Raw genomic sequence first — 15,050 nt, 5'->3', positions numbered from 1 at the left:
GAGGTAAAATTTTAATGCTATATTATATTAAAGATTAAAGATTGGGATTAAAAAAGTGGAAAAGAAATTGCTGGACAAACAATTTGGACTGGAATACAAAAGAGGGAGGTATGAGGAGGTCCAGAAAATAAGTAAATTTAAACACGGAAATGAAAAGGTGATTGTTTTTAATTGTTCTGTTTCTTTTTTTGTTTTTTGTTTTTTGTGGGGTTTTTTTTCTTCTTCTTTGGATTATGTACTGTGTATTTGTGTATTTCTTTTTTATGTTTTTTTGTTTAATCTTTTACTGAAAACTTAATAAAAATTATTTTAAAAAAACAAAAGAACTTCCTGGTTTGGTGATACTATTTCACCAAATGCAATTTGATGCAGGGGTGCTATTGCCTTAGTGCCCATAGTCTGAGTTTCCTGGAAGCTTCTAATTGGTCACTGTGGAAAGCCAGACTCCTGGACTAGTTTGGGCTGCTCTTGCTTTGAAATGCATGATATGTTGTTTTGTAATATTGTCAAGACTTCTAGATCATTTGTCAACGTATAAAATAAAATGTATCTCCAGCATTTTCCTCTTATGTAATTTTAATCAGTAAAAGTTTCAAGGTGGTTTAGTCTGTTTCACCAGGGTAGCCAGGCAGTCACTCGTGTTTTTGTATTGCAATAGAAACATTGGCGTTCTCCTTCACCTTGCGCCTCACTTGATGACAGAAACTTACTTATGGGAACATCTCAAGAGATGATTGCAGAAACCAAATACCGAGAGGAGGAGGAGGAAGAAGAAGATGGGAACACCCGGGATGAGACACTAGCAAAGCCAGAGTTTACGGGAATTTGGAACCAAGAGTGCAGCGTGCCCCAGGTTCATCATGCTTTACTTACTTTTTTGTTTATTTATTTGGTAGGACCACACTAGATCTCCTTCAGCAGAAGAGGTTCTGCTAAGATAGGTTACTCCTTTGATGTGGGTGGGTGTGGGTGCCCTATCAGTCCTTGAAGAGTCTTATCCTGTTGTTGTGAGAGACCCCACCCACTGCTAGAGATGGGAGAATTTGTCAATTTTGGTTTCTCTCAGTTTCGCATTTTTACTTTCAGTTCTCCACATTTCCATATCAGTTTGCATTTTTTAAAGTTTTTGTAAGAATTTATCAGCATTTTTGTGTGCATTTTCCTAACTAAGTTCTACTCAGAGTAAACTCATTGAAATTAGCAAACTTTAATCAGCTGTGTCTATTAACTTTAACAGGTCTACTCTAAGTAGGACTGGCATTGGCTATAACCCACACCTCAATTTTGCCTAATGTACTGATTTTTGCAAAACAATTTTCCCTAATATAATGCATTTTTGTATGTTATTTTGTATGCACAATTTATCCTAGTATAAGCATTTTTCTGCTTATTACTTTGCTGGAGAACTGCATTGCAAAATTCAGAGAACTGTGAATCTCAAAGAATGATTGTGTTTCAGTTTGCTTATTGCTTCAGGAAGTAGAGATTAGATAGCCTTTTAAAGTGTATGGTGTGGATATGACCCATTTGCAGGTTACATTAAACCATAGTTTAATTGAATGGAGCAGGACAGAAATTGTGTCTCCTTACATCTCTGTGAAGCTGGCAATCCCAAAGGACCAGTATATCAATGATTTTCAGCTTCCAAATATTATGGGATTGATGCTTCTCTCATGCCATTTTCAAACTGGCTCCCCCTCGCCTCAGTTCTTGGAGAAGCGTTTGGTTTGCCAAAACTCTTGTTAGGATTTTAAAGGAGCTGAAGTCTGGGACTATTTTCAAAAGCGTTTCTTCTCCTAACTGGGGGGGGGGGGGCGAGATATCTGGCTTAGTCTTGCCTCAGAGATTTGTGAAGACACATATCACTTCATGTTTGCTGGCTTGTTTGACTGTTGCGACTGAACATGACATTCTGTTGAGTTGGTGATGGAGATGATTTCATGTGGAAAAAAGAAATCCCTTTTCACCCTGCGCTTGAAACAACAGAGCGACTCTTTAGAGCACTGCAGCAGTGTTAAAGGCTTGGAAGACAAATGAATAATGTACATTCACAAAGTGGAAACCTCTGTTTCACTCTGTTGCCAAGATCCTTTGTGTTCTGTTCTCCAGTGGCTTTTGGGAGACAACTGTGGGCCAAACTCTGGCCCAGTTTGCACATTGTGGCAAACCATAGTTTATAGTGGTTTACAATGATAGGGCCTTTTGAAAATGTGTCTCCTCAGTAGTGTATGGATGGAACATATCACAGTCCCTGACTTAGGACGGTATTTAGCTAATGAGTACTATCAGCAGAAGCTCATGCAACGGCTTTTGCTTGTGCAACAGGGATCCCCCCTGTGCCCCCCTCCATGATGGAGAGGTTGTAGTAACCCCAAAAAGGCTACAGGGGAGGAGGGGAATTGTTCCTCTTCATGGTTTCATTGATGGTTCAATCAGAAGGGTACACTGTTGAATTCTGCCCCTAGTGGTATGTCTGAACCAGGGATTGTAGTTTTGTTTCTATGCTGTACTCTGGTGTGCAAACAAGGCCATTATGTGATCCAGAAGATCAGCCAGGAAGATTTGTCACATTTAATTAAAAAAAATAAAAAATGACAGAAATTCTTCTCACAATTTGAATTCCTAATGCTTTCCACATCATTTTCTCAGTTTACAATCATGGTATTTGGAGCTGGAGTGGGCGAGAGGCTGGGCTCCTATATGTTTCACCCAATGGGACAATTAGCAACTTTAGGGAATGAGTTTAACCTTCTCTTCCCAGTGCTGTGGGCCTCTCTGCAACTGTTAACTAAAGCCCTGCAAATAATGAATAGACTTAGCAAAAAAGAAAAAAAGGGGGGGGGAATATTCCCATTTTTAAAATAACCTAATCATATATCTCCTCTCCACTATGGTTTCACACTGTTCAGATGCCAGATGTCGGTTTAGACTCCAAACCTGTTGGTGCATCTAAACTGGAAAAGGAGATATTTTCTCAAAACTTGGAGAAGCTGCATAGTGGAATTATTCGCAAACATAAAGTCTGTGGACTTGAATTTAGGGGGTGTCCTTTCTATAGCAAGCCAAGCCTCATTCACTTTAAGGTTAGTATGGGGTTTCCGTGGGGGTGGGGGATAGATCAGGGCCTGGGGTGGGGGTTTTTTGTGTTTTTTTAAAAAATAAACAACTTTGAGTTTTCAGCTCTGGAAAGAATAGAAAATGATGATGATTATGTTTCCATCCCACCCTTCCTCCATTGATCTCAGAGCAGTGTACACGGTCCATTTTATCCCTGCAACAACCCTTTGAGGTAGGTGAGACTGAAAGCAGGGGGAGAGACAGTGAGACACTGACCCATGGTCAAACAAGAAGCATCATGGTTGAGTGGGTGATTTAGTCCAGCACTGCAACAACTAGACTGTACTTACTCTCCAATTCTTCATCTATTCATCTAAGAAATCTTAGCTGATTAATCAATATCACATAGGAATAGCTTTCCATGCTGCCTGCATATTTCTTTATTTGTGTGGAGCAATGTCTATATATATATATATATACACACACACACACACACACACACACACACACACACAGCATCGTACTTAAAGAAAGGGGAAACATAAGGCTCTGATATTTCAAAAGGTATGCAACAGATTGACTCAAAGATATTTAAGACACTTACAACATATTGTGCATTCTTTTTTAGGTTCATTCCAAAGATAGGGAGCATATGCCTCTCCAGATGTTGCTGGACTACATATCCCATGATCCCCGCGTATTGGCCATGCTGGTGGGAATTGCAATCCAACAACACCTGGAAAGTCATAGGTTCCTCCACCCTGACCTATGGCTGTTCATATATTTAAAAATAAATTTTAAATAGATCTTGAGCCTAACTGTTCTTTTTTAGCCAATTAGGTTGCTTGTAATTGATGTATTTCATAGATTAATCAATTGCAGAATGTCCCTGTTTGATGGAACTATGAATTACGGCTACAATTCCATACCTGGGAGTAAGCACTATTGATTACTATGGGACTTTATTTAAATAAATATTCACAGGTTTGCACTATAACACAAAGATAGTGAACCTGTGGCCTTCTAGGTATTGTTGAACCACCTCTTCTATCATCCTTGACCATTGCCTATGCTGGCTAGAGCTCATGGCAGTTAGAGTCCAACAGCACCTGGAGGGCCACAAGTTAGCCACCATTGTAGGCAGTCTTAGAAGGGGTGTTCCCTTGTGTGTGAAAGAAGGGGAATGCTTCTTCTAAGATGGTGCATGCTACCTCCCTTTGTTAGCTTTTGTATTACAATTGTTTTTAAAAATAAAAGTACACTGCCAAATTAATCCTTGTTGGAATCTAAAGAACAATTTATAATCAACAATACAATCCTATACATGCCTACTCAGAAGTAAGTTCAATAGAATTCAGCCAATGGCCTTTTGATTGCCCTGACTCTTGTGTGATATGAGGGCAGCTCAGCCAATCACAGTCAATGACGTTTCTATCCACCACAAAATCTCTTAGTGTGTTAGAATACCACATGTTTTAATTCTTTCCAGGACTTTGACATTGGTAAAACTTATAAAAAGAAGATGATTTTGATCAATGCTTTCTATAGCATTAACTACTGCAAGCTGGTGGGAGTCAGTGAACACCTCAAGGATTTTTTTACAGTTCAGTAAGTACATTTGGTTGGATTTTTGCTTCTTCTGGGACTGGGGGTGCAGGGGAGGTGGAAAAGAAAATGAGCAGCGGCACTTGTTAGACCTTACAGCTTCCTAGTTGGATGCTTCAGCCACTGCTAACTTTTCTGAAGGCCAGCAATGCAGCAAATGACCATGGTAGTAAAGAAACAGGATTTTCCACTACTGCAGAAGTGGGGAACCTTTGGTCTTCCAACTACATCTCTCATCAGCATGGCCAATAGTCAAGGCTAATGGGATTCAGGAGTGGTAGGCCAACACCATATGGTTGGTCAACGGTTCTCACAGTCTGTGGGTTCCCTGGGTCCTAGCTTCCCCTTGTCATCTCCTGTGACAGAGATGGAAGAAGTTTTGGCCCTTCCTCCCCAAGATGTTATGGGACCCAACTCCCATCAGCCTTAGTAGCATGTCCAGTGGCCAGATATGCTGGGAGCTAGAGTCCAGCAACACCTGTAGAGCCACAAGTCCCTGGTCATTGTATGTGAGGAACCTTTGGTCCCCAGATGTTGCTGAACTGCAACTCCCAGCAGGCATGGCCAGTGGCCAGGGATGGTGGCAGTTGGAGTCCAGCCACACCTGGAGAGACACAGGGCCCCCCTGCATTGTTCTATGGAAGAAGCCCAGAATTTACTTCTGAACAAACATGTTTAGGATTGTATTTTAATCAGGGATGCGGGACCCGCAACCCTCCAGTAGTGGTCGGATTATAACTACCATGAATTTCAGCCAGTATGAGCAATGAACAGGAATGATGGGCATTTCAGTCCAACTACATGGCGTGCATGTTGCCAATCCCTGTTTTACGGGGTACCATTCATGAAGCTTGATTTATTTCGTTTGGTACCTGATACTTAAGAACATAATGTTGATTTGCAAATTCATATGGTGAAAGCACAACTTTATTCCTGTGTCGGCACATATTAAGCAAGCACGTGGGTAGCATTTTCGACTCTACATCCTCTTCTCGACAAAGATTACATGCTGCAGCAGATTTGCTGCTAGGGGTGGCTCTTGGAAAGAAAAGATCTGTGTGGATTGAACTCGGGCTCTCTAATACTCTCATCTCAAGTTGAAAGCTGTAAATTAGCAGCTTATTACAGTGACCGGTTTTAGCCAAGTGTTCAGAAATTATGCTGTAAATCAAATGGCAACTTGACATCTTACTTTCATGTCATCCTTTTAAGAGTCCCAATCAGGGATTGGCTTGCCAGGCTGGATTATTCCCCCCCACCCTGGAAGCATGAAACTCTACCTTCGCATGCTTAAAAATAGCTACAGTAGTTGTGTGTCATGTGACAGAGCTCTCTCTTCTTATGCTAAAGGTGCACAGCACTGTTACACTGGTGTGTCAATGATCAAATATCAAATTCAGGGCAATAATAATGATAAATACTTGAAATGTATAGAATCAAGAGTCCAATGTATGTTGCATACCACCACTGCATGTGACCCATAGTTAATGGTGTATAAAGCTAGTTTTGCCCACTTTGTGTCCCTGCCTCAAAAACCCCCAGGAAAAACTTTAAAAAGAACCCTGGTTTAGCGTTATGTTGAATCAGGGATTATGGTTTGTTTTGTTCCAAAGAAATCATAATTTGTAGCCATGGTTTGTACTTGGCCTACCGCTTGTGGTTTGCTTATTTGTTTATTAAAATTTAACAAGAAAAAAAGAAAAAGTTGAAATAAAATTAAAGAAGGAGAAGAGGAAAAAACATAATAATAATGATACATAAAAATACTATCAAGAATACTGCTAATAATAGACCACCATCAGTTCACATTGTGAATAACAGTGATCAACTCATCTGTTCATGAATCTTAAATTAAGCATATAGATTAATATAAGACTTCCAGATGGCCAGATAGGTATCCATATGAGATTGAGACTGATAAGAAATATATCTGAATGTAGCCAGGATTTTATTGAGAACCACCACCCAAGATGTGAAGTAAAACATGTACATCTTTTGAAAATTGCAGAGCAGTTCTTCAGCCCAGTGATGTGTGTAGAAAGGCACATACCAGGGTAAAGTGTGCATAAAATGTATATATTAGGGAAAATAGCAGGCAAAATGCATTCTATTAGGAAAAGTTGTTTTGAAAAAATGTTTTTATTAGGAAAACTTTACTGATAATTTTAATGAGAATTTTAAAAATAAATGCAAACAGGTGTTGAAATATGGGGAACTGAATTTGAGATTGGAAAAATGAGAAACTAAAATGGACAGATTCACCTGTCCCTAAATTATTTTTAAGACTATTTCTCTTTTATTTTAATAAGGATTGTAAAAGAAACCGTTAAACCTGTTGTTCCCTTTGAATAGTGAATAATAATCTCTCAAAGAGCAAATGTATTAAAGTAGGTCTCGGAAAGGCCTCTGTACTGAAGTTTCAGTAATTTTCAAAATATATGCGAATTTTAAAGACTTGTCAGTTAATTTGGAAAATGACAGCTGATTCATTTCAAAAAAACCTTGATTGATTAAAATGATTTTAGTCACATATTTTGCTTGCTGCTGTTACAAGAACAGCACAAATAAGTCAATCAAATGGTCATCTAATTCTGTCTTTCATTTCCCACTGCAGCTTTGATCCTCCGGGCCCAATGTCTTCTGGAATGTCTTGCGAAGTAGGGGTGACCTTTAAACCTATGGTAGGCGTGCCATGCAGTCATCCTGATTAAATGGCATTTGCAAATTTCATGATAGCAAAAAGATTAAGTGAAGAGTCACACAAGGTTGATCTGCTTTTTGCAAACCGTGAAATTCCATCATTCTGTTTTATAACTGTACCAGTCATAGAGAGCTGACATTTTGAAATGCTTCCTTCTTGAACTGAGGAAAAATTAGGAGTGTAGAAAGCTGTTCCCCCCCCAGGGCAGAGTATTTTTCTGCCCCAGTGTTGGCCACTCTGAATGACTGTAGCCCTTCAGGATTCCAGGTTGATTTCAGGTTGACTTGCATAATAGATATAAAACAGTATGAAGTAATAGCAATTAAAAAAACAGCCCGATTAAACAGTGTGTAAGTAAACAATAGCACAGTTGCCAATAAGAAGGGCTGGTGGACAGTTGATACTAATTATGGTTAAAAGCTTATGCAAATAGGACTTAAAAAAAAAAAAAATCACAGTAATAGTGCTGGGTGAATCTGCCTTAATTCCAGAGCTAGGGCTATATATGGAAACACTGTAATACTTGCTGTTATCCTACAAAATGTTGCACACTTTTTATTAACCCCTTAAATAGTCTAAAGCAATGCTTAATTTACTGACAGGTATAACTAGATTCTGAAGAGCAATTTTTGTTTCCTTTTTAGATAAACCAGGATCTTGAAGGAGAAGTCACATTTTTATCTCAGATCGGCTCCTTCTCAATCCCACTCAAGTGTTCAACCAAGAAGTGTGTGGTGAGTCCAATAACTATCCTTGAATCTTTGGATGAGACAGCCCTGTTTCAGGAAATAGGAATGAAAGTAAATATATTAGCAAGTAGAGGGAGGGAAACTGGTTGCATTCTCTCTCCTTTTTAATGCAGCAAATCCACACACCATTTATTCTGGAGTAAACACAATTTCTGCATATGTTTTGATGACTTTTCTGTGGAACTGCAACCCAAGTCACTTGTGACTTGCCTGTTGTGCACAGTTTTAAAATGCTGAAGTAGTAAAAGCAACACTTAACATTTTGTATAGCAATTTACAGGTGTTCCAAGTACCTTAAATTCATGATCCAGTTGCAGCAAAGGTTGGTAGCTACTGGTACTGTTAGGGCAGAAGACAGCCAACAGTAGGCGGAGCCAGAGTGAAGACTGGCAGAGCCAGTTCATTCATTGGCACCTTCCTCCAAGGAGCTGAATGTCCCCTCACAGGACCCCGTCCTGAGGTGCAGGAAGCACAACAAGCAAGACGCTTTGGGACAGAGGAGGGGTGCCCATCTTCCAACCAGAGGGCTGGCCCACTAAGAACCTAAAGTTATCCACAAAGTGGGGGGCAGAGCCCAGGAAAGGTAGTGTGGGGGCATAGTCTTAAAAAGGTTGAATCTGCTGTTAAGCTTTATTGGAGCAAGTTGTTTCCTTGGTGCAAGAATTCAAGATTTCATCTAACTTAAGAGGGAGGAGATATATCTGGCCTTAAGAAGAATTTGACCAGTCCCAAGCCCTGGCTGTGGCTGAGCTGGTGGTGACCACAGGGTTGTAGAGCACCACTGTTGCTCAGCTTCAGGAGGGGATGAAGTGGAACACTTGGGCTGCTCTGTCTTGAGGGTGCCCACCAGTTGCCAAGCCCAGTACCGTCTCCTGGTATGATTTCCTGAAGTCTGAGGCTTGCGTTCCAGAATGCTTGGCTCCACCCCCCCCCCCCCTTATTAGCTTCCTTTAAGTAAGCTGCTGCCTTGCAACTCTAATCAGGTCAGCATAGCAGCACTCCAAAGCGGGAACAGCTGTTGTCTCCATAGCTACAATGAGAGGAGCCTTGGCACTCCTACACACACCAGTCTGTTGGTATGGAGAATGTTCCAAGTGGGAGACCATGGAGTAACAGAGAAGTGCCCATTTTCAGCTGATAGGTTTGGCTCTTTAAGAGTCTCTAGTTCTCCAACAAAGAGGGTGGAGCATAGGAGAGGTGGACAGGAGACAGAAGCTCAGAAGGCCTCAGTTCACCGCCGCCTCTGTTGAAGCAAGTGTTGGTGGCAAGGGGGGGAGTATAAAAGGAGAATTTCCTCGATGCCAAGATCCAGGTTTGGGGCAAGTACTCTTTGGTGAGAAAACTCCAGCAGATATTTAAAATCACAAAATATGAAACATAGGAAAGCATGGAAATGTAGGCTGTTAGACCTTTAAAATATGCTCTTCTCAGTTCCTACCAAAGTTCCCCTCTTCCACTAGCATAGGAAAAGGTCACACGCTTTAAAAATGTTCTACTTATGAACTCTTCAAAGGTCAGATTCATGTGCTTTTTCCATACAGCAATCAGAAAAAGTTGCACAGGCATTAAAACCTGGCTTAGTTACAGTGGTGAAAGTTCTTAAATTATTGGTACAGGAACTCAAGAGAGGCTTGTTAGAGCCATATTGTTAGAGCTTGGAGCAACCAGCTCATACCTCTTTAGGTATGCCAGAGGCCTGGCAGGACAGCTTACTCTATGGCATTAACCCCTCACTAATCAGACTCAAGAACCTTGCCCAAGAAGGAGAGACCGGCAATTGGCTGGTAATTACCGTATTTTTCCGTCTATAAGAGGCTCCCATATATAAGATGCCCCCTGTTTTGGGGGACTCAGATTTAAGAAAATGGGGGGAGATGGCCCCGTGTCTAAGACGCCCCCTAATTTTTGACATTATTTTTTAGGAAAAAACCTAGTCCTATACACAGAAAAATATGGTACTTAGATTTTCTGAATCCAGGGAGGGTTTCCTGAGGAGTGCTTTTACCACTGCCTCCTTCAAGCAGGCAGGTATCACCTCCCTCATCCATCTGGCTGTCCCTCCCCTGCTAGTTTTATCAACCAAGAGGGGCAATGGTCCAGAGCGCAAGTGGTTGCTCTGACCAATCCAAGCAGCTTGTCCGCATCCTCAAGCCGTATTGTTTAACTTCATCCAACATGACTAGACTATCTGCTTTAAGAGTGGAGTCAAGGTCCAAGCAGATGCAGTTGATTATATCCTCAAAATGCTTAGCAAACAAGTCACAGCAAACTACTGTTGGTTTTGTCACCTCCTTTGGGCCAGACTTTAAAAGGACCCGGACTACCTGGAAAAGCTCTGCTGAACAGCACAGTGAGGATGCAATGGAGGCAGCAAAGTATGCCTTCTTTTCTGCCTTCACTGCCACTAGGTTGGCTCGATGATGAGTCCTCACCAGTGTTTGACTTCATTCGACTGGAGTTTTCCTCCACTCACATTCAAGCCGTCTCCCTTGAAAAGGGCCTGAAAAGAATTGACTTTAAAGCCTTCAGAGCAGGGGAAACCACTCTTGACCTGGCAGTGAAAGGAGTATGTTGTAAAACCTGACATTCCACACAATTGGTGCTATTACTGAAAGGGACCTGCTTTGCATAGTGCCACTTGGAGGAGAGCCTCAGAAAAACTGCAGAGAACAGGGTGGTCCCAAGCACACAGAAGTTCTCTGTTTTAAATTTTAAATAATATGTATTGCTATAGTGTTTTTTCTTTTTAAGACTACAGGTGCCAGTGCTGCAAAAACACATGTAGGTGGTTCCATTTAAAAGTGCACTTGAGTATAATACTCAAAGACAACAACTTCAGAGAATTTGTTCCTAAAATTAGCTGTGCAGTGGAAAACAACAGCATCTTGAAATCTAACCAACAGCCTACAATAAAAGTTTATGAACCTTTTGTTTGTTTGTTTATTTATTTATTGCTGATACATTGTTGGGAGCCTTTCGAGAATTTTATCAAGCAGCTATTTGAGGGGAAAAGACGTCAACGCATTATTTTTAGGCATCGGATGCACAGTTCCATCAAGGACAGTCGCTCTTATTAAACATAGATGCTTAAACAAGCTCCTTGTACAACCAAGGACATGATTAGTTCCACGACATGTGCTTGCTATCAAGGCATTGCAAGGTAGCAGCATTTTAATTCTTCAAAGGCAAATTGTGGGAAACCAGCAAAGGGGCAAGGAGCTCAAAGTGGTGCACATGTTTCTATTCCACCCCATTTTAATCTCTGTAACAACCCTGTGAGGTAGGTTAGGCTGAGTCTATGTAGTGCATTGCTGCTTGTTCCTTCCGCAGACACGCCTTAATTCTGAGCCTTCCTACTAGTTTTGCTGAGTGGGCCTCTGTCCCAAAGACAAGCCTGTTAGTGTATCACTGCACCCAAGGCCTCAAGTTGATAGGATCAGTCTGATGTGTGTTCCAGTGTAAATGTGTTCTGTGCTACTTTCTGACCACAGAAGGACCTCAGGACTATTCAAGAGTTTGCAGTTAGACAGCCATCTCGGAGGACAATGTTAGCAAATGGCCACTGTGAGAAAAGGGTTGTCATAATCCAGCAGGGCTCTCCTTATGCATTTAGGATTTTGTGTTGTGTGTGTGTGTGTGTTTCCCTTATCAGCGATGTTTCATAAATAATTTCTTTCCCATCAAATAAACCATGACAAGTATTCAACGCTTGGGCGAGAATCACTTCTTGCTGGCTCTCCATGGCAATCCGCATTGCCAAGTTTAGAAATGTGCCCCCTGACTTAGCAGCAAATTGGCAGGAAATGAATTGCTTAATAAATCGGTTAGCTGGATCTCTTATTTGTCACTAAATGTCAAAACTGAGCAGCACAACAAACATGCCTAAATACTAAAATAGCTGAATTATGAATATAGTTAATGCCCCATCCCAGAAGGCGTATCACTGAGGCAGCAGCTCGGAGGATGAAGTATTGGGGACAAGTAGCAGACCTGATATCCAAATACAAAGTTGATAAAAAAGCATTATCTTCTCTGTACCGTGGAAGGTGCTGTAATATTCTGTCCTATGCTCACCAAATAGATAGAAACATTTGTATGAATGTACAGTTGTGGAATGTAGAAGTAATTAGTGCAGGATGGGTTCATCATACTAGAGGGGTCCTGTAACCTCAGTGGGTGATAGAGTGTTAATATTCATATTCGATAAATGATTCAGTGAGTTGTTCATTTACATAGAAAAGCCTCCTCTAACTTGATTTACCTAGTAGAAGCATTGATTTAATTTAGAGATTAAACTTTGACTTGTGCTTTTATCAAGATTTAGTATTAACCCAATTGTATATGAGAGATGTTGGGTTGTATCCTAGTAAGTCCTTCTCAGAGTAGACTCGCTGAACTTAAACTTGCCTTAATCCTGGCTCTGAGTAGGACGAACACTGAGTGCAATCTGTAGTATTTAGATGGGTGTTTTTTTAATGATTTACATTCTTTATAATTTGATTTCATTTTTCTTTTTGTAAAAAAATAATATAAAAATCATTGATTTATAAATCTGCTGCAGCTTCCATGCAACAGTCAAGGGGAAAAGATCCCACTGTGACATTGCCTTTTGAAGCGGCAATAAGGATTTTAAGGTCTTGTGCTTGAAATGGTAGCCGTTCATTTAACTGACATTACTGCCTATCTAGGACAGTAGTAATTATGTTTCCTCCCTCTCTCCCTCTCTTTTCAGCTGGCACTAGATAAAGAGCTCATTGACTTTGGCACTCATGTGGTGGGAGAGACAATTTCACGGACCATCACCTTGACGAACTGTGGCGCCTTGGGAACAAGATTCCAGCTCCGCAAAGCAGCTGACACTACACACACTGCAATGGGGCAACATACTGTGACTGCACCACCTTCCATCGACAAAGCAGTCTTTGTAAGCCTTCCTCAGTTGAGAGCTCTAAGCGACATAGATCGGCATATCTCAAACTATCATTGATAGGTGCTCCTTTCCCAGAGAGATCTGATTGTCATTTCCCTTAAGCCTGCTTGGAATCAGGAATCCTTTCCTGATGAGTTTGCAATTCAGAGTTTCTTCTCTATTCCTTTTGCTCTGGATTGGCTTCCTAATAGGATCCAAGAGTCTAGCCCAATTATGTTATTTCTCCCCAGCCTAAAGTTGCTACTAGAAATATGAAAACTTAAAGCAAAATTAATGATTGCTTTTCAGGCAAGACTATTAAGGAAAGAAAGAAAGCATTCTGATAAGATTTCTTGTGGGATGGGGTGGGGTACAGACTGAATATAGGGATAGAGGAGAAACATATTTTGTTTGCATTTTAATAGAAACATACCAAACTTCCTGAACCATTCATCAAAGTGAATTATCGCTTGAAAATTTGCACTGCTTTCAATTTTTGGTGCATCCGCCCAACCAAAAAATGTTTACAAAAAAGCACAAAAATGCCCATATTATGGAAAATGATGTACAAAACCACATTATGTTGAGGGAATTGGTCTGCAAAAATTGCTTGTATGTAGCAAATGCATACAAACTTTGTGCAAACTTTAAAAAAAATTAGCAAACTCAGAAAATGGGGGCAGCTGAACTGAATTGCGAAAATGAGAAACTGAAATGAACAAATTTCTCTGCCCCAAACTGCACATGCCTTTTTTGTTACTGTTTTATCGAATCAAGGTGTGTGTTTTTCCCAGGAACCTTTTTTGAGATAAGCCAGTGAACGTTTTGATGACTAACTTAAATGGAGCAGAGAGCAGGCAGTTACCACAACCATAAACATCAAGCCCCTTAATCATTATGAGCACTATGAGCCCTCTTTCATTTTGGAACAAATGAAAAATTTCTCTAAACTGAGACTCCTACGTTCCCCATTTGTGCCATTCAGAGATTAGGGCAGTTTACTTTACTCTAGTGTGGCAGCAACACTGAGGTCAGTGGCTGCTTCTGCTCATTGACCATATATTCCTCCAGAGTTTCCTGGCTATTATGTTGTTCAAGAGTATTTGTCTCTCCCCCCCTCCAAAAAATACCCTGGTATTATGCAATATATGGTGCAGTGTTTGAGGGGAAATGGCCCTGGAACTCATGATACAGAAGGCAAGGTTTTATATAGCACTGATATTTCCTTTCATATTCTCTGTGGAGGCCACCCTACCAAGCTCAGTCTTCGTCAGCCAGTCCCCACCTGCCTGCCTCTTTACATACCTGCCTCTTATCTTTTATATCTCTTATCTTTTATCATATATAGCTTACATACCTCTTATCTCTCATCTCTCTTATCTCTTATATATTCTTATCTCTTATCTTTTATATTATCATTTTCCTTGCTTATCTGTTATCTATCTCTTGTCTATATTATCTCTTAACTTATCTCTTATCTATTTTTCAATCTCTTATCATGATGACTGTGTTCCACCCCCCCCCCCCCCGTTAGAGGTAGCCTGTCTCTGGGAATCGCAAGTGGGGAAAGTGCTGCTGTGCTCAAGTCCTGCTTGCATATTTTCCATAAGACAGGCACGCCCAACAGGTAACATCATTGGATGTCTGTGGTAGATCAAAAAGGGGGTAGATCACTGCCAGTCTTCAACTGTGAGTAAATCGCAGTCTCTTGGGAGTTGGCCACCCCTGCCATAAGACGTCTGCTTGGCCAGTGTGAGAACAGATGTTGGACTAGATGAGTCACTGGCCAGATCAAGCAGGTTTTTCTGGTGTTCTTATGTGGATGGTCCTGTTCTGTGGCTACTGATAGTTTTTTCCCTTCAGAATCAAAAGGCTGAGTAGCTGTCCAGGAAATAGCCCTATATGGAGCCAGACTGATCAGATACTGTGTTGGGAGTCAGTGTGGTGTAATGGTTAGAGAGTCAGACTAGAAGCTGGTGAGACCAGGGTTCAAATCCCTACTCAACCATAAAGCTTACTGATCATTTGT

The 15,050-nt window shown here is 40.8% G+C and overlaps 1 protein-coding gene across 3 annotated transcripts in view; it reads left to right on the top strand.

Moving 5' to 3' along the window:
* The window catches only part of CFAP74 (cilia and flagella associated protein 74), an 84,139-nt gene that overhangs the window by 22,270 nt on the left and 46,819 nt on the right, over positions 1 to 15,050 (top strand). For all 3 annotated transcript variants that reach the window (XM_081015969.1, XM_081015968.1, XM_081015970.1), the window contains exons 12-17: positions 659 to 853; positions 2,910 to 3,083; positions 4,547 to 4,665; positions 7,277 to 7,343; positions 8,008 to 8,097; positions 12,845 to 13,036. In XM_081015969.1, the coding sequence (XP_080872095.1) occupies positions 659 to 853; positions 2,910 to 3,083; positions 4,547 to 4,665; positions 7,277 to 7,343; positions 8,008 to 8,097; positions 12,845 to 13,036 (837 nt within the window). The remainder of the gene's footprint in view (positions 1 to 658; positions 854 to 2,909; positions 3,084 to 4,546; positions 4,666 to 7,276; positions 7,344 to 8,007; positions 8,098 to 12,844; positions 13,037 to 15,050) is intronic.

This window comes from Podarcis pityusensis (genome assembly GCF_964106645.2).
Source record: "Podarcis pityusensis genome assembly, chromosome: 8".
Taxonomy (NCBI): Eukaryota; Metazoa; Chordata; class Lepidosauria; order Squamata; family Lacertidae; genus Podarcis; species Podarcis pityusensis.
This window is presented reverse-complemented; position numbering and strand designations above follow the sequence as displayed.